The 25,728-nt window shown below is 39.0% G+C and overlaps 1 protein-coding gene across 2 annotated transcripts; it reads left to right on the forward strand.

Moving 5' to 3' along the window:
- The first annotated feature begins 4,837 nt into the window (after nt 1-4,837).
- On the forward strand, nt 4,838-23,142 carry zgc:152968 (uncharacterized protein LOC564848 homolog). Of its 2 annotated transcripts, none has more exons than XM_017701435.2 (16): nt 4,838-5,016; nt 6,262-8,186; nt 8,261-8,350; nt 8,722-8,926; nt 9,605-9,810; nt 9,970-10,110; nt 10,227-10,341; nt 10,502-10,573; nt 12,445-12,585; nt 12,993-13,106; nt 13,206-13,279; nt 15,776-15,874; nt 16,181-16,296; nt 16,390-16,528; nt 18,299-18,419; nt 22,909-23,142. In XM_017701435.2, exons 1-16 carry the CDS (start codon nt 4,878-4,880, stop codon nt 22,998-23,000), a joined length of 3,789 nt encoding a protein of 1,262 aa, XP_017556924.1. In that variant the 5' UTR covers nt 4,838-4,877; the 3' UTR covers nt 23,001-23,142. The 2 variants fall into 2 exon arrangements, with proteins under 2 accessions (XP_017556924.1, XP_017556925.1); XM_017701436.2 differs by having other exon boundaries at nt 8,725-8,926.
- Nucleotides 23,143-25,728: the final 2,586 nt, after the last annotated feature.

Genomic DNA, 25,728 nt, shown 5'->3' on the forward strand with positions numbered 1-25,728 from the left:
TGTATGGAAGGAAAATGATAATATTAGGCACCATTTACTTTTCAACAAAAAGTTTAAAAACTATATTATAACGTAATACTAAAGCTGAGACTGATTCATAGATGGAAGTAAACACAAAACAAGAATATTAAAAAAGCAAGAATGTTGTTAAAAATCATCTGTCACTGTCGTGTTTTAGTCTGAATAAACTCCAAAAATGCAACCACCATCTATAGAAACTCCCTTGCATGTCCACTCTTTGACCACATATAACATACCATATAAGCCCACTATTAAGGTGTACAGTTACAGACTAAAGCCCCTCTGTTGTTGCACCATCAGCCCCATCTAATGCATTCCTCATTGCTGAGTTTCTGACCACAGGACTGATATTATTTGGGTGTCAGAAGTTCTAACACAACTTGTAGAAGTGGAGCTGTGCACTTTGAATCCACCACCCATAAATATTTAGCCACAAAGCTGTACCTACAAGATAAGGGTTTCTAATAATGCAGACAGTGTATGTATGTGGAACATTTTAAAGACCAAAAATAAAACAAAACCAAAAATGTTTTGGTCCATAGAGATATATATTATATTCCAGAGGCAGAATTTTAGCTGCTCCCATTAGGCTCAAAAATGTTAACATTCAGGTTTCCACCAGTGTTTACTCACCAGTTTGCTATTTTTGTTTTCTTGGGTGTAAACAAATACTAGTATACAGGACATTGCTTGAGCTTCTTCAGCTACAAATTGGGTCTTTACTATTTTTCCAGACACCCTTATTTTTTCATTGAAATATCTGGGTTTGCTGGGCTTCTTGTTCCCCAGCCTCAGTGTTCGCTCTTTTTGTAATTTTGAGTCCTATATTATGGGGCCTATTTTCCATCATTGAAATGTTCACAGGAAATAGCTCAATGTTCCCATATTACCTCAATCATATTTCCTCAACATGAAAATAAGAGTAATGTTCATGGCTCTAGGATACTTACAAACATTCATATTCTGATGTTACATGTTCAGTAAATTATATCTGAAATTGTGTTTATGTGAACGCTGCTGCCACACAGATCCCTTATGAATCCCTTATGACACCTAAGAGAATGAGAATTCAGTGATGGCAGCCTTTAAACTTTTGTCAATAAATTGATTTGAATTTCACAAGATTAACAACATATTGAAACATTCCCAAAACTGTTGGTGATAACGTTGGAGTCTTTATGCACCTTGTTAACAACAGGGTGACAATACGTCCTCATTTTCCAGGATATGTCCTCTTTTTGGGATCTAAAATACGTTAAGCTGTGATTCTAAACTTTGGCTTTGGTTTCATGTTATCTCTGTGGGATATACAAATGGGTTATATATATGGTCCAATGAGAACAGGGTGCATTTTGTGTGCATTTAATGTCGTCTTGTGCTCTGTGCTTTTTAATATTGCTGAAGTGGGACATTCAGAAATAGTGCTTTCTTTTTGTCACTTTTGCCCATGATGCCCATGTCATATCTAGATTATACCTTTCTAAAAAGCTTAAAATTTTCCTTTCACTATTAAAAAAAAAAGAAGAAGAAATATAAAACAGGCAGGATGTCCCTTACTGTTTATAACTGTAGTTATTGTTGATGTACATAAATAACACACACAACAAAATGTTATTCACTGATGACAGAGGAAATATCAAGTTTTACTAATCTGCCTTACACACACACACACACACACACACACACAAACTGGCCACTTTATTTGGTACACCTGTTCAGTTGCTTGTTAACACAAATGGATAATCAGCCAACCACATGGCTGTAAGTTAATGCATTTAGGCATGTAGAGGTGGTCAAGACAACTTGCTGAAGTGCAGACCGAGCATCAGAATGGGGGAGAAAGGAGATTTAAGTAACTTTGAACGTGGTGTGGTTGTTGGTGCCAGATGGGCTGGTCTGAGTATTTCAGAAACTGCTGATCTACTGGGATTTTCATGCACAACCATCTCCAGGGTTTACAGAGAATGGTCCGAAAAAGAGAAACTATCCAGTGAGCGGTCAGTTGTGTGGATGAAAATGCCTTGTTGATGTGAGAGGTCAGAGGAGAATGGGCAGACTGGTTCCAGATGATAGAAAGGCAAAAGTAACTTAAATAACCAACCAGAATCTCTGAGGAATGTTTCCAACACCTTGTTGAAAGTATGCAACAAAGAATTAAGGCAGTTCTGAAGGCAAAAGGGGGGTCCAACCTTTTACTAGCAAGGTGTACCTAATAAAGTGGCCAGTGAGTGTATATATTGCTGCTGTTGGAACAAAACCTTGTACAACCTTTTGTTGTTTTCCAGTTTTTGACATAATTTGAAAATGCCTGCTGCCTTTTATATTGTGTGTAAATTTCATTATAAACGGACCAAAAGAAATGGCACAAAATGACTCGGAAATGTAGTAAAGTAGGATTTTTCCTTCTCCTGTAAAGTTATTTTGGAGATACAAGGTTTTGTTTCAACTGCAGTGATATATACAGGGAGATTCACTCAAAAGAGGCCCCAACTATTCTGCTGTGGCTCCTGTCAGGATGAAGCAATTTGAACCCAAAAAATACTATACATATCTTGATGTATGTGTAATCGATTGCATTACATGTGATGCTGGAAGTGATCTCTGTTTTGTGCCAGACACATGAAGGGGTACAGGATCTGCACCCAGAAGTTGCAAACGTAGGTTAAACATCTCAATGGCTGTCTGACATCTACCTCATCACTCTGACGCATCCTGCTTGCATCCTGGCTTGTTCAAAGCTCCATATACTGAGGAGCACACTGCTTGGTTCAGATTGCTTCATCCTAGCGACAGTTATTACAGAATATTCAGGGCCTTTTTCAAATGTAAATATATTTTACATTTAAGGTATTTGGCTGACACTCTTATCAAGAGCGACTTAGAATTTGATCATTTTTTACACAAGTAGGTGAAGATGGTGTTAGGAGTCTTGCCCAAGGACCCTTACTGGTATAGTGTAGTGTGCTTGCCCTGATGGGGGATTGAACCCCAGTCTACAGCGTAGAAGGCAAAGATGTTAACCACTACACTAACCAACCACATACATACATACATACATACATACATACATACATACATACATACATACATACATACATACATACATACATACATACATACATACATACATACATACATACATACATACATACATACATACATACATACATACATACATACATACATACATACATACATACATACATACATACACACACACGGTTCCCTCATTTATCGTGGGTGTTACGTTCCAGGACCACCTGTGATAAACAAAAATCCGCAAAGTAGGGATGCTCGTTTTCGGTGTGTATTCATCCAGAGTAAATATGCAGTATTTACTGTAAATTGTAATATTTTATGATTTATAACATTCCTTTATTGTTAGAATTAATATTTTAAATATATTTTTATACATTTTGGGATTTTTTTTTATGTAAAAATTCATCAAATATATATTTTCCACAGATCAATTTCCGCAGAAAACCCGCGAAGTAGCGAAAATCCATGATATATTTTTTCCATTAATATTTTTGAAAACCCGCGATGCACTGAGTCCGCGAAAGGTGAACCGCGAAGTGGCGAGGGAACACTGTGTATATATATATATATATATATATATATATATATATATATATATACACACACACACACATTATATAATCACACATATACACTCATAACATTTTTCATTATTCATTTTCATGATCTGGTTTTAAATGGTGTATTCCACTCATTCAATACACTGACATCACAAACAGAACCCAAATACTTCACACCTCACTTCCACCGCCAGATGAGCTCTTAACATTTTTTGATCACTTAAGTATAAATGCATGAAGATGTAAAGGATCTGGGTTACCCATATTCACTGTGCTTAAATACCAGAAAGCACAGGAACACACACACACACACACACACACAAATTACATAAACCCACAAATGTTAGCATTTGACCAGTGTGCTTAGAGGACAGCAAACTTCTAAAGCAGACCACTGATCTATTTTAATTGCCAATTGCTAGATATACAGAGAGGTAGACAGGTAGATGAGATGTATTAATCTCCAAAAGGGAAAGTGGGTTTTTCACTCACAAACAAAAGAAAAATCAGCCATAAAACACTCAAAATGATGGATGAATTCCAAGGAAGCCATACAAAGACAATGGAGGAAAAGTGTGATACTAAAAACACCAATGAAACATTTTATAGCTAATGGCTCAAATGACTTTCTGAAGTGTTTTGTAGAATACTGAAATATTTACCCTTGATGTTTTTTGACCATATTCCATATAGCATGAATAGGATCACGTGCATTTGGAATACACCAAATAAAATACACCAAAATGTTCACAAAGGGTAGAAAAACCTTTCTCCATTCTAGCTGACTGCCTGGCTTGTATAACTGGGCTAGCACGTGCCACCCACTGGCTGCACATTTTTGCCCCGCCCCTTGCTTTAAAATGCCAACCCCCATTTAACACACCTGAGCCAGCTAATCAGGGTTGATGATGTGCTAATTAGTTGGAACAGGTGTGTTAGATCTCAACAGAAGCTGAACATGGACCTCTGGCTTACGTCAAGCTGACGATTGTAGCCTGTGAAGTGTTGAATCAAGTTCAATTTGTCAGTGGTGTTTCCCTTACTTGTGGCCCAAGTGCTTACTGGTTCCTTAGAGGGTTGTTGGATTCAACCTGTCAAACCTTTACTGGATAAGCACAGTTTAATCCTTGGCCAAGACCTTCATTAATGGATGCAATGAACCAAATAAAAGTATTCAAATGATGGCATGTGATCACAGCCCAGCCAACAAAGAGAGTACTTGGAAATTAATTTTTCATTTTGTTTTTGTTCCTGAAAATGTTCCCTTCTGCTGCACTCTTTGCTGAAGTAGATTGCCCCTTTCTCCTCTGGGGCCGATGTGAGCGACCCTATTGCGTGTACAAGCACACCAAAGAGGACTGTACACTGTCTGTTTGTGGTGGGGCAACTGCAACAGGTAAGCTTTGAGCATCTTCAAAGTGTTTCTCTAGTTTACATGAATCCCTGACTGACTGCTGTGCTTTGTTTATATGGAGTTGCATGTTAAGTTAGAATTTACAATTAGAAAATGTTCAGATACTCATTGCATCTTTTTCTTGGTTTCATGTTTGCATGTTAGCCTGTTCAATTAGCATGCATACACTATTTTTCAAGTATTCTTTAGTAGAAACAATGGTTCTATATAGAACTGTGACCACTTAATAAATTAAATAGATCTTTGCATGTTGAACTGGTCTTTCAGATTGCGTGTGGTGAATATAATGTTCTAGAGAACACTTAAAATGATTCTTTTATTTATACCTTATCAAGCTTGTTGCAATAGAAGACCTATTTCACAATTCAGAGAACTATTTAAGTGTGAAGTGGGCCTATACAATGCATGGTTCTAAATAGAACCATTTCCTTTACTAAAGAACCATTTGAAGAATTGACTTGGTAGTGGATTTTTAAGGCTGTAATGGGCTTATTCTGAGAAACTCAGTCAACTCAAACAGCACAATGTGGTGACTCTTTTTCTGGGTGTTTCATTAAACGTTATTTTTTTCCCTCCAATTTGAGCAACGCTCTACAGGCAGAAATTACTATTTTGGTCCCATCAGTCATTTTTCAGATTTTTGAACAAGTGGCATCTATAACATGTCTTCTCTTACAATGTAATCATAACAAAGCTCTACAGGAATATAATGACATTTAAATGAATGGTGTGGGTTAATGGTGGGCAGTGCAGTTCTAAGGCCCATTTTTAAAGTAATTTTTCTCAAGCAGCTTTCCTAAGTTAAGTCCTGGAGGATATTACAGAAGGATTTCCTCTACTTTTGTCTGGATTTATGCTAGATATTGTACTGAAAATTACATGAAAAAATGTTTTATGATGCTTCATAGTGTTTTCTTGATTAAAACACTAAGATCTCTAAAATCTCTCAAGGGAAAATCTAAAAAAAAAAAAAAGTTCAGACATCAACCCAAGGCTAGATTTTTATAAAAAAAAAATCTGCAAATGTATGCATACTTAAGTAGACAACACCTCACTTGCATATCTACATGTATTTATTTTGCAAAACTACTTGTAAGAATATAAGGGATCACCTGGCTGAGACTCATTAATATAATGAGTCTTGTTTTTAAACCTTGTATTGTCTTGTATTGTTTAAAACAGTGACCCTACTTACCTTTAGTATCTCTCCATTAATCTTTGCTATAGGCCATGGAGATCACTGTGCCACCAGCAGAGCTCTTCACAGCCATGAGGAGGACAGCAACACTTGTCTTTTGGAGTTGGAAAGAATCAACAAACAGATTGAAGCAGTCAGGAGTGAAGTGGAGAAAGAGCAAAAGAGACTGTCCTGGTACCAGTCCGAGCAGGCAGAGAGCGCTAGCGCTAACTCTGTGTCTAGACCAGCTGTTTCTAAAGACCAGAATGGGAACCGGCTTAAATATAAAAAGACAGCTGCTCACCCCTCTGCCTGCAAATATGTGGTTGATCGTACCAGACCTAAAACTGATCTGGAATATGACCCTTGTTCAAATTTCTCTTCTGATCTGCGATCTGGTAGCTTGAAAGATAAAATGAAGTCAACCAATAAAGCAGATCTGGAATGTCATCAGAGAGCCAAAGGACCTGCAAAGAGTGCATGTGTGGATCCAGTTCAGCAGCCATCTTGCAGTTTTAAGGATTCTGATGACGAAGGCACACTTGTCATTGACATTCCACCTCTTGAAAATAACAGAATGCACAGCAGACCTCAGCAAAGCACAGCAGCTAACAAAGACCTTGCTTATGTGGGAAATGAACCGGGAAGTAAAAGGCCTTCAAAGAAATGCACCCATGGTAAAAAGGTAAGTGGAGAATGCTCAGAGATACTACCTTTGGAAAAGAACAAGGAAAAGTTTAGGTCCACAAAGAAGAGCACAGCTAGTGCCATGCAACTGCTGGATTCACCTGACAGGAATCTTGTAATTGATATTCCTAACCAGCAGAAGGAGATAGGAAAGTCGAGACATTCCAGGCTTCAAAGAAAACTGTCTTCTGATGGAATGCACAGTCTTGAAGATGAAAAGACAGCCTCAATTCACTGCACAATGGCCAGTGAAGAACATGAGCCAACCAAGAGGCTGGTTGTCAGTGATGTAGAAAATGAGCAAAAGAGCTTGAAGCAAAGCTCAGATGACACTAAAAGTAGCAAATCCAAAGTAGAGACCTCAAAACACCAATCGATTGGAACAGAGAATTCTCTAGAACCTTGTGAAAATGCTAAGCCTTCCTCATTTGCAGATACTCCAGTATCTGTGCCTGCAAACAGTGTGAATCTTGGTGGTTACGACGAAAGATCCCAAAACATTGAAAATGTACTTGATGACATTTCCCGATGCCTGGACCACCTGAGAAGTGAAAGTGAGAACATCACCTGCCTTCCTGATGTCGAGGCTTTCCTTCTTGACAATATCCCTTCTGCACCTGACTGTTCCAAGACAGATGGTGACTTTTTTCCGCAGTCTGCCAAAGTTTGTGCACAAAGTGTGAATACTGAGAAAACAGGAGTCGAGGTGCAACAAAACAGCCTTTCAAATTGTGTTCAAAAAGTAGAGACCTTGCCCCTCAAGCACCCACCACAGGCCTTGCAAGAAATTATGGTATTTCAGGAGTACTTCCCTAACACATCATCTTTCCCAGCTGTGACCAGGGAGCCTGAAACTGGTCAGAACAATCTGACCTCTGTTGAAACATGTTGGCCACCTGCACACAAAGTTCTTACTCAATCTGTTGTTCAGAACATGCCTGTATGTATTTCTGGAACTGACACTGGATGCGTTTCTTCTGCACAGTCGGTAAAGTTGCATAACTCGGCAGCCACATCAATAGGTTTGACTTCAGGTCAAGTTCAGCAAAAACCACCTTCATCTGTTCCCTCAGGGATCACCTATGGAATAGGCAGTAATTCAGAGACCTCTTCACCTGCCTCAATGGATACAGCTAATAATAAACTCATAGAAATTGAGTCTAGCTCCTCAGAGGAGCTCAATTACTCAGACCTAGACCTTTCAGAGACCGATCCAATGGAAGAGTGCTACAAGATCTTCATGGAGGCCAATGGAGCTGAAACTCCTTCCGCTCAATGTGATGAGCTGGTAAGTGGATGGGTATACATTGGGGTTGGGTTGAACCAGGAGGGCAGGAACTGATCCTGATCCTTATTTTGTAGGAGGATGGCCCAAAGATGCCAGAGGCTGAGGAATCTGTGAAGCCACCACCTACTCAGAGGAAAAGAGTAGCCCATGTGGCAAAGTTTGAGGTAAGTTAATGTCATATATAGTATCATATATAAGTTTAAGGGAAAGTTCAAACCAACGGTGCTAATGTGGTTAAGAATACATGTATGCAAGCCTGCAGATATTGTCAACCTCTATAACTTGTATTGCTTGCTTGCAACTTATATTCTCAAGCCAGTCTTTCTTGGACTGCCTTACAAAAACTAGCAATTTTGTTCTGTTACAGCTCCCAGTACACCTGAACCTAGATGATTGAGGTCCCTAGAACTTTGATAGCCTCATTCAGGTGTGTTAGGAACTGAAACAGAACAAAGATATGAACTGGCTAAGGGTTCCTCAGGACAGTGTCAGGGAACACTGTTACTAAGAGAGTTGTATCTCCATGATCACTCAGCAGGTCAGTAAGACCAAAGCGCAGGTTATCGTGCCTCTTAGAGATGGAGGCTCACAGCTACCCGTTCCAAGCCGGAGTCAGCAGTGCCAGAAGAGAGCAACAGCGCTTACAGCAGCAATGAAAGGATCCCAGTCCTTTATTGCAGCCAATGCACCCAAGAGAGTCTTCACACCTACTGTTATAGCTTCAAGCCCTGTACCAAATGGTGAGTATTCTTATTGGAACTAAAATGTCCAGATCTAGTTTTAGGGTCTAGACAGACCACCCGTCAAGGAAAAGCTAGTGCCAACTAAGACCTCTGCTGTGAAAATGTGTGCTGTGTTAGAGTGCAAAGACTAAAGCCGTGGGCTGAAGCGCAGGGCAGAAATTCTCAATGCTTCTGCATCAAAGGAAACAGCGTAGTCTGTAAAACTACTTTGTACCATACTTTATGTATTAAAGAATATTGTTTGAACAAATTTTAAATGTGTGTTTAAACTATACCTAGTGTAAGGAAGTGAAAGTAAATCACTGTTAGCTTGGGGCTAGGTGGGTAAAAGGGCTACTTAAGTGAATGTACATTTAACAGTGGGGAAAAGGAGCCTTCATATCTCCATGCGTGTTAATTTGTAACAATCTTTTTCAACTTGTGGCTTGTTAGGAATACAGTGCTCAATTGCTGTTAATTTTAAATCTAAATTTGAATAGCAAAAATGCCTCTCAGCAGTGGTGGAAGTTTGCTACTTGTGCTCTTAGAAAGAATGAGGCTACTTCTAGGGTACACACTCTTAAGAGTGGCCACACTTTGTTGCTGTTGAGCGCCTAATTACCTACCATGTGCTCTCCAGAGATGCATTCTGTATATGTGATGTGTTGGTGTCTAACAGAGATTCTTATCTTTTAGCCTATGTGAACATCCTCCCGGTTGGTACGACCCTACGACTAGGCTCAAACCTGCACTTGATCATCCCTGAAGGCAATTGTGCTTTACCGGTCACTCTAATTCCAGCTACTGTTCCTGTAACACGTCCACTTCATCAGCCAGTTCAGAATCTACAGCCTGTACAGCCTCTACATCCTGCACAACCAGCCAACTATACACCTGCTAAGGTGGGTTCTGGTGGTGGGATTATTTTTAAACACTTCTTCCCAGAAATATTATTTCTTTTCCTTTCCATTCTCATTTACTGGGGGGAAACAAAAGGTCTGCAAATGAGTGTTGGAGAATTAAGCATTGTGTGCTTTAGGACTACTTTATTGTTTCGACAGTCAATTCCCACCAAGCGCAAAGCGAAAGGGCGTCCAGAGGTTGGAGTGAAGGTCCCACATGATGTGCGGCAGCGATACGTGAACCTGTTTGTGGAGGAGTTCTTGAGATCATCTGCCACCGTGCAGGATGCCTTTGAGAAGGTTGGCACTGTAATGATCCTTAAAGGATGTACCCTGAATTTATCAAGCTGTAATTGTAGTATATCTATGTTTTAACAGCCTATTTTATTCCTGTCATTATTTCTTACTACTCCTAGGCTCTGGCAGAAGAGAAGACCGTGTTTGACCGCAGCGTCAATAAATTAAAGTATCTAAGCATAGCAGTCAATGCACTCAAGAGACTTAAAAATCAAAACGCTGCTCCTGCCAAATGTAAGTAAATTTCAGCACATAAAGTGCTCTGAATACATTTTAACAACAAATTGCTGGGCTGGCTTTAGATAACCTCTCATGACATATGCTGGTCAGACTCAGACCAGGTCACTGACCCTGTTATTTATTTATTTATTTATTTTTTATTTAAACTATGCAGTTACTACTGAGAGAGATGCACAGGCATCTAGAGGAAATGTGCCACTCAATACTCAAGCACTCCTGGGAAACGGTAAGAGCGCCATTAGCTCTCATTTCAGGGTCACATTAAAGTGTCCATCCTCTTGGTATTAATATCAATTTCATCCGATTCATTATGTACAAATGCATGATGGTCCGTGCTTTGGAGAAGGCAATACGTTTAGTGTGTGCTGTGCACTAGATAGAAATTGTACACTCAGCCAGTGGTCCAGTTTATTTTTGACAGACAGGTCTTTGCCGTTTTGTTGTTAAACTGATGAAGTCGTGCTAATGAAGGTCATACTGGACTGCAATATCAAAATCATCAAAAGTGGTCTGCTCTAATGCAGAATCAAATCACATGGCAATTATATGGTAATCAAAATTGGTTTGCCAGGGGTCTTGTGTAATAATTAACTGAGTAAGGGTGTTGATCTGGGATAAGCCTCATTTGTCTTTCATACCCTATTGCAAGGATATAGAACTTCATTCCTTGAGAGCTACTGCAGATTGCTTGCTCTTCATGGGAGCATCAGATTCAACCTTTAAATGCTTGGATAACTAGAGCTGAACTTGGCTCAGTCAGCACTGATATAGTGCAGTGCTGTGGCCCTCAAGGACTGGGCCAGACTTTTGGCTAGTAGTGGGCAATATACTGGTTCATCCGATCTACTGGTCAGAATTCTTTCTCGGGTATCTAGCATGCCAGTTAACTTATGATACAAACGACCACAGATAACAAGACTCATCAGTACAAACTATGCCAGTGTTATCACCTTAAACTCGGTCGCTGAGTCAAAATGCCTAGCTGGCTTCCTATTTGAGTTTCCAGTTCCATCTTATATGACATGGCAGGTTACATTTTGGTGCATGTGTTGTAGTGTAACTTGCCTTGTATTTAAGGTGGAATGGAAAATATGAGCTGCCGAATAAAAGGCCAGCTTCAGCTTTTTAAATTTTGAACATGAAACAGTATTTAGCACTGTTGGGTGTGTGGAACTAGTGTTGGAAAGCTATGTTGACAGCTTTTTCTATGTATTCAGTTTTGCCTTTACACAATAAGAATGTCAGGTTTACTTTTAATTTTTAATAAGAACCATTTTAACAAGTCAAAGGACATTCCAGGATAATAAGCCACTGTTAACCTATAGAAATAGGTGTACTTCAGCATATTAAACGGTTTTATTAGAAAATAAATATACTGTCAGAAATCTCAATCATGCTTTGTTTTTGGCCATACTGCCTACTACTACTTGTAGCTTAATGAATGGAATAGAGTCCTATTATTTGGTTGGTAATGTTTTTACAGGGGCATTCCAGCCTAAAATTGACAATTTACAAACAGTTATATTCTGAAGCAGTATTGCATCCCACAGCCTCATCAGTTTGACAGATTTCAAACAGCCTGTCCTCAAGTATTGGCCAGAAAGCCCTTGCCGTATTTTTTTCCACTTCAAAGATTATTGACGGGAAGGAGGTTTTTCTATTATTTAAACTGGAAAATCCCACACGAGATCTGGGATCATCAAGGAGGCCTATGGGCCAAATCGGATCTCTTGAGGCCTTAACCATTTCAGGTCTGTTAAAACTATGTGCTAGGGCAGAGCTTTGAGCACTATTTTAGCATTAACTAGACACGTGTTCTGACAAATTTAGACACAGAAGAATGAACAGATATTTGGTTAACTGTGGCATTGGAATTAACATAGAACTGTACGCTCACCATTGGCTTCACAAGTAATTGGGTTCAATCTGTTTGTCTCTTGCTCTAGAGACTGTTGTAGCACCACTGTAGCTGGCATGTTTGTAGGCATTTTAATTTTGTTGAGTGTGACTTTCAAGTGCTTCATATAGATAAAAACAGCAGCTTAATATTGTGTGAATGCATGAGTAATTATTCTGTCTGTACTGCCTCCAACGAAGGTGATGATGCACTATATGATCAACTGAAGGAGCACATTCTTACTGAGGCCATGTTGAAGGAGAACAACTATCCTTGCAAACACCCAGACAAAACTGGCTTTGCTGTTCAATACGGAGACACCAAGAAGGGCAATAGTGATGGTGGGTCTTCTAAAAAGAGGGTTTTCAGTCGAATTACAAAGTTTAAAGCAGTTGCATCTGCCCCTGGAGATGTACTGTGCTTCAGCAGTTACTTCCATTTGTAGTCCAGCACATCTGGTTTTAATATTGAGACTTTAAGTCGGATCAGTAGTGTTTAGATTAGTGTTGGCACTCAACTCTGTATAGTGGTACTGCTCAAGGAGCCAAAATTTAAAATCTACCTCCTGGATATTTATCCAAGACTGAAATCAGAATGCCTTTGGACAAACTTCTGGAAAAAACTGAACACTAGAAACAGGCTTGATTGCCCTGACTGATTTTTGTGATGTGTTTGTGAGATGGATATCTTGCATAGTGGATATTTGGTGCTTGAAGTGTTGACTGACCAAAGCAGAAATTGGCCCCAGCTTACAGGAAGATTTGCTGTCGCTGTGGAACATCTTTCTCTGTTAGCCAGACAGGAAAGCACACTCGCAAAGAGGAGTGCAACTATCATTACGGGAAAGTCATAGAAAACAGAGGTGAGCAATGATGTTACATCCTTTTTCATGAGCCTTTCATACCTGCGCATTATAGGGCTTGTCTTAACTGTGTCTTGTTCTGTTTGCTTTCTCTCACAGTGCCTGGAGGAGTGGAGACGCGCTATAGCTGCTGTGAGAATGCTGTTGGTGCCCCTGGATGCCAAGTGTTTAAGGTACAGAGACAGTGAGAAGTGTTACGTGGGAGGATTAAGCAGTCAAACTTTGAGCAAGTTACTCAGATTAAATAATTGAGACCTGACTAGTTTCAGGTAATTCCACCCTTAAATCAACTTAGTTCAAGAAAGATGCTAATAAATGAGAGGGACTGTTTATGGAAAGGAGTAGGCACTGTGATGAGGGAAAAAAAATCTGCCAAGTGAACCGTGCTCATGAGTTACCCTTCTTGCTGGTGGTCCATGCATCCTGATCTGAGGCATAGAAGTAGAGCTGGAACTAATGCAGACCTTTCATTGGTGAAATGGTCAATCAATGGTCTTGACAGAAAATCATCACAGGTAGTCAGTCAAGTCTTCAGCCACTTCTAAGAAACATTAATGAATCAGCCAGAATCACTCTGTGACTCATGTAAAACCAAAGTTTTTTGAGTTTTGCAGCTGTTTTATGTTTATTGTTAACACTGGAGTGAAATTGTGACCTTTTTCCTGCTGTGTGATGGGAAACAGACCAGGTAGTAATTTCTGGCATAGAGAGGTCTTCTGAAACAGTTGTGATTTGCTGTAGCAGCTAATCTTAAGGTGGGAACCCATTATGTTTTCCTGGTTTTTCTCTTTCCTTTAGTGCGTTTATGTAGCTTTTTGTGAAGAAGAGGGTGCAGGCAGGATGGACTGGGTGGAGACGGGTGTCAGGGCTGATGTGTGACAGAAGGATAGCAGCAAGAGTGAAAGGGAAGGTTTACAAGACAGTAGTGCGTCCTGCTATGATGTATGGTTTGGAGTCTGTGGCTCTGAAAGACAGGAGGCTGAGCTGGAGGTGGCGGAGATGAAGATGCTGAGATTTTCGTTGGGAGTGACAAGGCTGGACAAGATTAGAAACGAGCAGATCAGAGGGACAGTGAAGATTGAGATGGTTTGGACATGTGTTGAGGAGGAATAGTGGATATATTGGTCAAAGAATATTGGAGATGGAGCTGCCGGGTAGAAGGAGAAGAGGTAGACCTCAGAGAAGATTTATGGATGTAGTGAAGGTGGACATGGAGATGGTTGGTGTAAAAGTAGAGGAGGCAGTGGATAGGGCAAGATGGAGGCAGATGATCCGCTGTGGCGACCCCTAAAGGGAGCAGCCGGAAGAAGAAGAAGAAGATGTAGCTTTTTGTGCATGTGAATGGACTGCAATGTCACAAAGCTTCAAGTATATACAAATGGAAGTAACTCTCTCCCTAAGAAATCACTTTTCTTAGCTGTTTGAAATGCTTTCTTGGAATTACAGCACTTTTCTTTTGCTACAAGATGATGTAATCTCATAACACAATCATTACTGACAGCCTACTGGCAGGGTTGCCACACCCTCGCAACGTACAACAATTATTGGCACCTGGGGAGAATTATTTCAGTTTTGCAGCCATGTCGATGCTGCTGACCTGACTTTCAGGATGAGATTTTGGCTCAAACTGATTTTGTAGAACTGTAGTCATTGAAAAAAATTGGCATGCCAGTGTTGACAACTGCTAAGGAGAGAAGAGTCTGTCTGCAGACTGCAAAACAGGGGCAGAACATGTAGGGGGGGAACTGCTCAGGCAGTTGATCAATCAGAACACACTGGAGGGAGGGAGCATTTTAAAGGCTGAATAGAGATTTGCTGCATGAGAGGTTGCTTTTGTTTTTGTGTGGTGTGTTTTTTGGAAGATTGAAGCATGTAAATCTACTTTAGTAGACCCCAAAGATACACTGACAATGAGCAGAACAGGTCTCCTTTAACATTACGAGCCCTCAGTCTACTTTTAGCCTTTGCCTATAGCAGAAAAAGAGCTGAAGAAATTATATTGACAGTCTGAAAAAAGTATTAAAAAACAAGACTGATGTCATTTACTATTACAAAGCAATGTATTTTCCCAATTTTAATGAGCAATATCAGCTTTAGGGTGTAATTACTCTTTAAGCCTTATTCTAGAGCAGCAGCTAATGATTTCAGTAATTCAGGGGTGGCGAACTGGAGGGCAACACTGGTGGATTTCCTGCTTTTAACACACCAAGTGAACCTAGCAATGAGTTAAATCAGGGGTTTGATTAAGAAAATCTCCAATCTGTGCCGGAGTTCGATCACAGCTCAATAAATGTTGCAGTGCTATCATTTTTACTCAATGTGATATGCAGATTATCAAGTAGGGCTGGGCAATAAAAGTTATTTTTGTGATAAATTACATCACATAATACTTATGTCGAGGATACTGTCAGTACAGGATTCCACATTAATAAAGATACAATTTTACTCCTACATCATTGCTATTAAATTGTCATTATCTAACGTTGTATTTTGTGATAGATGTTTTTTTTTTTTTTTTTTTTTTTTTTTTTTTTTTAGGGGACATGCCTAGTGAAGTTCTTGATGAAATTACTAGCCTTATTGAGTCTTAACAAATCAACTTCATGCAACTCTCATCTGTATTGTTTTTAAAGCTTTAATCTGCTGGTTTTTCTGTGTTTGTGTTTTAGCTCCATGTTCATGATGCAGTAAGTCTTCAGGGCTTCGTGAGCAGCATTTCTAAGACTCGTGTAGGCTGTCCAGGGATTTATGCAATAGACACTGTTGTCGTAAGAGTTTTTGTTCTCTTATTTATCCACTGTATGAGGTGCTGTTGGACCAAAACCTTTTATCTCTAAATGGAATCTTCACAGAAAAGAATAACATTCCTCATTAATGGAAAGAGATTTTATTGAAAATCATTCATTTTGGCCCATTTCTATTTGATCATTCAGCTGGTATTTTTTAAATTAAGTTTAAAAAAAAAGCACAATTTGGAGAAACATTTTTGGTCCAATAGTGACTTCCTATAATACGTGAGCTCTCCCAAGGTTGTGGCTTCTCGTTTGAGTGTGATCGATTTGTCTTGGTTTCAGTGCTACACCACTCAGGGTCTAGAGCTGGTGAGAGTCACTGTGGTCAACAGCAGTCTGCAGGTCATCTATGACACCTTTGTTAAACCTAACAATGAGGTCATTGACTACAACACCAGGTACACTTTGAGTTAATAATGTGTCTTGACATCTAGCCATAAATACCATGAATGGGGAGAGGGTTGAGATGAAGTCTTCCTCACCCCACTCAGGTTCTCAGGGGTCAGTGAGGATGACGTGAAGGGCAGCAGCTCATCTTTACGAGACGTACAAGCTGTGCTTTTGAGCTTCATCAGTGCGGACACCGTTCTGGTTGGGCATGGTTTGGAAAACGACCTGTGTGCTCTCAAAGTGAGTTGTGTTCATGTTCTTAAAGTTTCTCTTTCTCATCAGCTTTAACACCCAAGAAAACAGACTCTTGTGTTTTTGCCAAGTGCAGCTACGTGACTCGTTAGTTGCGTTTATTACACAGCAGGAGTTTCACTAACCTTCCTATATACACACCAGAAGCCTGAAGAGCTTGAAGTTGTGTTTTATGGTGAATACAGCATAGTTATTCTAAAGTTAATTATGTAAATGCAAACAAGTCTCTTGAGGTCAACAGGTAAATGATCTATTGTACATTATTCTACATCACTGTAGATGCTACATCTTCATCCTACTTATCGCCGCTGTCCAAAGAAAAACAAGTATCTCCAAAATAGTAACTTTACAGGAGAGGTCAAAGGCTTCCTTTATCTTCAATGTAAGTTAAGGGAAGAAGACTTTATTCTAAGCCATTTCTATTGGTCCAGTCATCATGAAGTTTTCATACAATGTAAAGGACAGCTGCTGAGCTCAAATGATACAGAAAAGTAAAAATTGCAAAAAGTTGTTTTTCATTGGACAGTAATGCAGTAAAATTAAATGGAATATAGTCCAGTCCATGTGTATGGGTCATTCTACTGAAGCAGTTGAAAACACTGTCCACACATGTTTAAAAGTGCATTGATGGAACATTTAATACATCACACTAATACTTAGCCATGCAACTGAACAATTTAAAATAATTTTTGATAATTTGATTTAATATTTGATAAATGTTTATGCTGTTCAGTAGTGAGCATTACATGTTCAAGTATAATCCTGAATCCCTGAAATCACGTTGGAAAAGTACTTAATGTTCTAAAAATTAGCAACATTCTAAAAATAATTTTATCTTAAGACATTTTACTCACTAGCAAGTTTAAGTGATATGTTGCCCTGGTCTTAAAAACATGAAAAAAAAAACACTCTTCAGTTGAATAAATAAATAAAATAATTCATGGTACTACCAAACCATATTCAAATACTCTCTGGACTGAATCCTGATGCCACAGTCCTAAATATATGGCCTCTTGACATATTGACCATGTATTGAGAAGATGACGTTTTGAAACAAAATTATTACAAAATTGGAAAACTTGAAATGGTGTATAATGGTGAATAATTTTACATCTGATTGATTTGCTGCTATAATCTTGCTGTGGACACATTTAGAGAAGTGCAAAACAACCTAAACAAATCTTACTGCCAACATCCATTCAGTTGTTACTGATACTTTGTTTTGGAAGTGACCATTCAGAAAAATAATGCATTGCTTGCTGTACAACATCATTAAATGTAACTTTTATGATTTGTTATTCACTCATTTAGGCATCTGAAAGTATACAAAATGTTAATTAAATTTAATTTTCCTAAATTGACACTGAGAAGTTGCTAAATATTGCAAAATGCCTAGACATCTGAAACGGCCCTCAGCAAGTAGCAAAAAAAGTTCTGTATAGCTTAGTCAAAAGAAAGGGGATACAATCGGATGTTGGTACTGATAAATTTAGATGAATTGTGCAAATATATTTTCTGAAAATACATATATGGACTTTAATGTTTGTTGAGAGAATTTCAAAATTTTAGTTGGCATGCAAAACAATGGTAAAGGATTTTTTAAAAAAATTATAAACATGAGTGTTTTTTAAGTCCCAATGTAAACCATTTCTGTAGAATGACCCATGTAAGCCCCATGTAGCCTGAAAAAGTCAGAGAATAGAAAGGGAAGGAAAGGCCCAGTCTTGAGAACCATGTAATCCCCCAACTGCCTTTCAGCTTCTCCACAGCACGGTGGTTGACACATCTGTGGTGTTTCCCCACCGGCTGGGTCCGCCACACAAGAGAGAGCTCAACAGCCTGACGGCAGAGTACCTCAGGAGGATAATCCAAGAGAGCGGTAGGTTTAGCCAATTAAATCATTTGCTCTGTTAAGCCCATCTTTAATCAAGCGTGTGACTGGCCAGTTCAAACCAGGAGCTGCTGGACCCTCTGAGCGGGTTTTCAGAAATCTTGATCATACAGTTTCTTTATCATACAAGGTTAAGTTTGATATGATCACTGAGAATAAGGGGGTGGGGGAAGGAATGGAATAAAAGCCAAAACACAAAAACAGGATTAAAAACGCATACAGTGGGATCCAAAAATCTGAGGCTACATTGAAAATCTGGTATTATTTCTCATTTAAATATGGAAGAAAAATGAAAGAGAAACATTAAAGATTTTGCACTATTTCTGGATCTTGATTCAAATATAAGCAAATTGGTCATTGATTGATTGAGCCATTTTTTTATTTTTTGGATGTTTTGTTTTATTTCTTAACCCGTTTGCTGAAGCATGTGTTCAAAACTCTCAGGTAGATCTGATCTACTCATCAGAGGCTTTTGCACAAGTTATGTGAAGTCCATGCCAGCTCGAGTGAAAGCTGTCATTAAAGAAAAAGGTGGACATGCCAAATACTAAGAAATCCTGAATAATAATAATAGAATTAGTAAAGAAGCATTTTCACTAGTGGGCTTTCGGACCCAACTGTGTATACATAGAATATACATAAAGCTGTGGGCTGCATTGATAGTACAGTGGTGCAATAATATAAGTACAGTAGCTTATTTTAAACAGCAGGCAATACAGTACTGATAATACATATAACAGATATAAGATATAATTAGAGCCATTTCTGTACATCTGGTGGCCCTAAGCAATATCCTATTTGCACCTGACACCATTCATATTGTGTGTGTAAAAATGGAAAAATAATTTTACAGAAGAAAAAATGGTAAAGGGTGTGTGTGTATAATATACAACCCCAATTCCAATGAAGTTGGGATGTTGTGTAAAACAAATAAAAACAGAATACGATGATTTGCCAATCCTTTTCAACCTATATTCAATTAAATACACTACAAAGACAAGATATTTAATGTTCAAATGGATAAACTTTTTTTTTTTTTGCAAATATTCACTCATTTTGAGTTTGGTGCCTGTAACACATTCCAAAGAAGTTGGGACAGGGGCAACAAAAGACTGGGAAAGTTGAGGAATGCTCAAATAACACCTGTTTCAAACATTTCACAGGTGAACAGGTTAATTGGAAACAGGTGAGTGTCATGATTGGGTATAAAGGGAGCATCCCTGAAAGGCTCAGTCGTTCACAAGCAAGGATGGGGTGAGGTTCACCACTTTGTAAACAACTGTGTGAGCAGTTCAACAGTAGTCCAATAGTTTAAGAACATTTCTCAAAGTGCAATTGCAAGGTATTTAGGGATTTCATCATCTAGTCTATAATATCAAAAGATTCAGAGAATCTGGAGAAATCTCTGCAAGTAAGCAGCAAGGCAGAAAACCAACATTGAATGCCTGTGACCTTCAATCCCTCAGGCGTCACTGCATTAAAAACCGACATCATTCTGTAACGGATATTACCACATGGGCTCAGGAACACTTCAGAAAACCACTGTCAGTGAACCCAGTTCGTCGCTCCATCTACAAGTACAAGTTAAAACTCTGCAATGCAAAGCGAAAGCCAGATATCAACAACACCCAGAAACGCCGCCGGCTTCTCTGGGCCCGAGCTCATCTGAGATGGACTGACACAAAGCTGAAAAGTGTCCTGTGGTCTGGCGAGTCCACATTTCAAATTGTTTTGGAAACCATGGCGTCGTGTCCTCCGGGCCAAAGAGGAAAAGGAAAACTTGCGGAATCTGTGAAGGCACCATTAATGCTGAAAGGTACATGCAGGTTTTGGAGCAACATATGCTGCCATCCATGCAACGTCTTTTTCAGGGACTTCCTGCTTGTTTCAGCAAGACAATGCCAAGCCACATTCTGCACGTGTTACAACAGTGTGGCTTTGTAGTAAGAGTGCGGGTACTAGACTGGCCTGCCTGCAGTCCAGACCTGTCTCCCATTGAAAATGTGTGGCGCATTATGAAGCACAAAATATGACAGCGGAGACCCCGGACTGTTGAGCTACTGTAGTTGTACATCAAACAAGAATGGGAAAGAATTCCACCTACAAAGCTTCAACAATTAGTTTCCTCAGTTCCCAAATGCTTATTGAGTGTTGTTAAAAGGAAAGGTGATGTAACACAGTGGTAAACATGCCCCTGTCCCAACTTCTTTGGAACGTGTTTCAGGCATCAAAATGAGAATTGTTTTTTGCAAATATTCAAAGTTTATCTGTTTGAACACTTGAATATCTTTTTCTTTGTGGTGTATTCAATTAAACGTTCCAACTTCGTTGGAACTGGGGTTGCATATGTATGCATGTATATGCAAGCTTGGGTGTGGGGGGGTACTAAGTAACTTCTTGCTGCAAGAAGTATTGAGCATACTAACAGCAATGTACAAATCTACCAGATCTACACCATGGCCTGACACCACTTGCAACTATATATACAGTATATTCTGCTACTAAGTGGCAACAATTAATGACCCGTGTGTTAAAAGGCAGTTTGTATAATCTCCATAGAAACATACTGCCAATAGAATGACACTCTGGAGCAGCCACAAGCTAAGATAGAGGGGTATAAAGACCCCAGCACTGGCCTGGGGAGCAGTGGAACTGTGTTCTTTTGAGGGTTTGGGCACCACTGAATATCTACGATGAGTTGTAGCAGCATTTGTGATCCAAGACTAATGATCCAACATCAAATTCTGGCCTCAATAATACTTGTGCCTGAATGCAATGAATTCAAAAGCAACATCCAATATCTAGTGTAAACCTTTTCTAGAGGAGTAGAGGCTATTACTAGAACAGAAGGGAACAAACTCCCCATCAAAACCCTTGATTTCAGAAGAAATATTGGATAAGCAGGTGTCTATAAACTTTTGGACATATAGTGCATCTTGCTTAATGCAAAACCGGGTTGAAGTCACTTGACTTGAGGTCCCCATGTTTTGTGTGTAGTTTGAAGTGGAAAAGAAACAGACGTGCTTGTCTGAAAGAATTGTATGATGACTGGGTGTAAAATGATAAATGAGAAACACTGTGGATTCAAAATGCACCAAACATGCATACAGTAGAGATGGTCCTGGAGGCACACTGCCCTGCACATTTTGGTGCTTTTCCTGCTTTAACACACCCACAACTTGGTGAGGGTATGACAATGAGCTGATTAGTTGGCTCACTTGTGTTGGAAGCGTTGAAAGCACTATTTTTTCCTGTGAGGTAGTAGTGATGGAGTAGTTTCAGAATGATGGCCTACATTTAGATGTCCATCTTTAGTCAAGTGTGCCAATTAAAAATAACGTATTTTAAACCTCAGTAGTTTTTCAAGAATAAATATTGCATCAGAATCAGCCACTATTCTGTTTACAGTAAAGGCTTTGATTGTGAATTGTGCCTCGACTTTTATGGAAAACTACTGTGGGAATGGTAATTGAAAGTGATGTACATTTTAAACAATTTTGGGGGGAACAGGAATCAGTTGCTCCAATCTGAATCAAGGTTTTAGAAACCCTGAGTTTTGGGTGTGACCTCAATAATATTAACAAGAATGTTGGGTCACCCTTTATTTTGATGGTCCCCTTATTGATGATCTACAGATACTTCAATTATTAGCAAACATTCTGGTGATATTTAGTTGATCAACAATATCAAGTTCTGTTTAACTGATAATTTAGTAGAAGATAGACTGAGCTTCTAGAAAGCATCCATCAAAATGTGTTACTGAATGGAGAGTGCTGTTAAAAGTGCAGTACATTTGATTTCACTCTTGGACATTATATAACCATCTTTCTCCTTGATTTTCATTTAGAGACATTTTTTAAAAAATCCCATTCTACTAAGCTTATTTATTTGTAACATTCAGCAACTGCTATTGAGAATTCATCCTAAAAAGCTGAACAAGGCAAATTTTGACAACAACTGTGTATAAAATTGAAGTAAATGCTGCTTTCAACATTGCTCTGTCAGTTATTCACTTGAATAAGATGTTATTTGTATTACTGTATCCAAAAACATCAGAACTAATTCTGATTGGTCTGAACTGAATCCAATGTGTGATGTACAATAGGGACCTTTAGTTCTTAGTGAGTGCACCAGTTTTTGGTGTTTTGCTTGCTCAAGCACACCTGATTTGACCCTTCTGTTGACAAGTTTAGATAGTGCTTTTTCAGTGGCGCAGTAACTGAACTGTGCTGGACCCCGGGCCCCCTCGGCTGGACTTGAATGTACCTGTCAGGTTTCAAAACAATAGAACGGTCACTTGTTTGTCATCACTGCTAACTTTTTATTCTTCACCCAATCACTAAATCAGAATTACACTTTGATAAAAATACATAGTTATCTATAATTGGTGTCTCCATAATGATCTGAAATTACTACCCATTCGTATGCAGACTAATGCTAAACAAGAACCATGTGTTTTTGTTCATGTTTGTCACAGCGGAGGGGCACGACTCCCGCGAGGACGCTGTGGCCTGTATGGAGCTCATGCTGTGGAAAGTGAAAGAGGATGCTAAAGTGAAAAGATGGTGATCTCATCAGTAAAGCTCATTGCTTCCTCATCCTGATATACAGGACTGAAATGCATTGTATTTGCTTATAAAAAATTGTTCACTTCTTGTCTCTTGATTTGGGGTGGTTGGCGATGTTGGCATATTAGTCATGAGTTCTGTTTTATTTATGAATGTGATTATTTTTCCATTATTTTTGTTCATCTAATAGTCATGTACTTTTCTTTTGAACCCTGTATTAATGAAATAAAAATGATGGGGTGAGGTGTGGACACATGCATGCTGGGAGAGAAAGAACACTTAGCAATGTTGGGGAAATTGGAACAAAGTAAACACACTGCAGTGATTCTTGTGTGGAGAGGCTTCTTTGAAAATGAGTTGGAGTACTTGTGTGCACGCTGGCCAAGCACTTACCTTGTTAACTAATTAGCTGATTGATTAATTGGCTTCAAAGCCTGAATCATTGCTGGAAGCCAATATCTGACCCTGGCCTAGTTTAGAAAAACTTTTGCTCAATGCCAGTATACCACCATCTACTTTCTCTGAGTTTCTTGTTTTTACATCTCTCTTAAATTTGCTACTGGTTCAACAACATTGTTTAGTGATTAGCTGAGGACCAACCTCTGATACTGTAATCTGAGTGCCATTTTTGGGAAAATCTTAATACAAACTTTGTGGAGTACACTAAACAGTGAGTATTTGAAGGTTATTCTAAAAGCATGTAGCCCAGCTAGATAATTATAAATGGAAAAGCATTATAAATGTCAATTATAAATATTAAAAGGGTTTTAATAAGATGCAGAGAAACCTAAAATAGTGGGTAGTATGTGATTAGAATGGTAATGGTTTATGGCTGACAGTTTTCAATAAAACAGTGAATATGCTTGATTTTCACAACTTTTTTTATCTCCCATTGAGGGGAACATCAGCATATTTCAATAAAATTTTTTTTGCAGTCGGTCTCATTTCCATCAACTTTATTGATGTTTTCCTAAACTCATTAAGTAAGGTAATAATTTATAGTGGCGCAAACTATAACTAGAGGATTCACAACACTTACTACACTAGATATATATATATTTTTTTTCCTCTCTATACTATAATATACTAACTGGTAGTTGTTGGTAATATGTGTAGGCACATAGTCAGAGACTTTAGGCTAGGGTCCGCAATATAGGTGGCTCCACAGCAGAATGTTTCTTGGGTGAAAATAAAATAAATTTCTTTGCAAATAAAGTAACATAAAGCACTGCTTATCATGCTAACAAAGTTAAATGCTGGCCCAGTCTTATTTTACCCCATGCCCCTACCAATTAGCCCTGAGCCCTCCGCTTTGTGCATTCACGCCTAGGGGTAGGATGTTCTGATTTTTGTTGAGATGGAGGGGTAGTGTGAAGTGTTAGGGTTACATGGCCCTCCAAACAGTGGTTTTACAAAGTTACACTCCAAACAGAGTTTTATAAGGAGGGGGGGGGGGGGGGGGGGGGGGAGGAGGAAGGAAAAAACAGCCAGATGGCTGAACCCCTCAAACGTGAATATTTTCTCCATTAAAAATTCCGAAAACCACTGTATTATCTTAATTTAATCTGTAACGAGAAACCGTCAACCTCTAAAGTTGAAAGAAATGTTGAGACATTTTACATGAAGCTATTCTAGTTTTGTGGAAAAGTGTTTCACTAGAGGTAAAAGCGGCTTTAGTTGAGCTAAAGCAAGTCTGGATATGGGCTTTATATTTTTAGTCTATACTAGTACATTAGCACATATTTACAGACAAGATAATGAATCATTACTTTAATAAAATGAGCATGGCTCCCATTGCTTTGATTTTTGTTGAAACTGGACAAAATGGCTCGTTACCTTTGGGTTGCTGACTCCTACTTTAGTCATTTATCAGTAGTCAGTTTCTGAAGCCACCACTGTTGGCTGGATGGGGCTGCCGAATGTTACACCAAAAGAGTCGGTCAGTGATTTGTAAACTTAGAAACTGCACCTATGTGGTAGTTTTACAAGATAAAATGGCCAGTTAAGTCTGAGGCCCTTCATGTGGTGTTTCTGTTATTGCATTTCCTCTTTGTACCACAGCTGATGCTTGAGGACTACTGAAATACTGAAGATTTTATTAGCACCTACATCCATCTATTTAGCTTCCCCTCTCTAACTCAGAAGCTACTGTTCCCTCTCAGATTTAGTTGCAACCTGGGGTTAAATTGGATCAGAACGACAAACAGAGCTGAGCCTTGGTACTGCAGTTTGATAGAAATGTAACTCATTTACACCAGTACACCTGGATGGAAATACCAGCAAAGCTGGTCACCAACAAAAATAGCTCAGGTATTTTGGAAGCTGGATTGCTGGTCAGCAGCAATGGAAGTTCTGCTGACCACCATCAAAGCCAGCAAATGTTGTTTTTGGAAGCTTGCCAAAGCTGGACAACCAGCTAAACCAGCACAGATCAGCTTAGGCCAGAAAAGACCTTATGCTGGTCTGTGCTGTTTATTTAGCAGGACAGTCTTTGTAAAATCCATGTAATCATCCAATCTGATAAACCATGCCCAGCATCTGTATTTAGTTTTTTGACTTGTTTTACCAGCTGAATGTTGTTAAAAGTACTTAAATGTACATCCTTTTCCACCAAGCAATTGTATTTGGTAATAAGTATTACTAATCAGCTGGATATTAATTAAGTTAAATTGGTTGGTGATGGGTTGGAAGGCTGTGGTTTACAATAGTTTGTTAAATCTGATAGGAAG

This window comes from Pygocentrus nattereri, chromosome 5 (genome assembly GCF_015220715.1).
Source record: "Pygocentrus nattereri isolate fPygNat1 chromosome 5, fPygNat1.pri, whole genome shotgun sequence".
NCBI lineage: Eukaryota > Metazoa > Chordata > Actinopteri > Characiformes > Serrasalmidae > Pygocentrus > Pygocentrus nattereri.

Excerpts from the sequence above, each read along its gene's own strand:
- zgc:152968 (XM_017701435.2), top strand. The coding sequence starts at position 4,878 with ATGTTCCCTTCTGCTGCACTCTTTGCTGAAGTAGATTGCCCCTTTCTC. Across the intron at positions 10,574-12,444 it reads TCAAGCACTCCTGGGAAACG|GTGATGATGCACTATATGAT; the intron begins GTAAGAGCGCCA and ends CCTCCAACGAAG. Across the intron at positions 16,529-18,298 it reads ACGACCTGTGTGCTCTCAAA|CTTCTCCACAGCACGGTGGT; the intron begins GTGAGTTGTGTT and ends ACTGCCTTTCAG.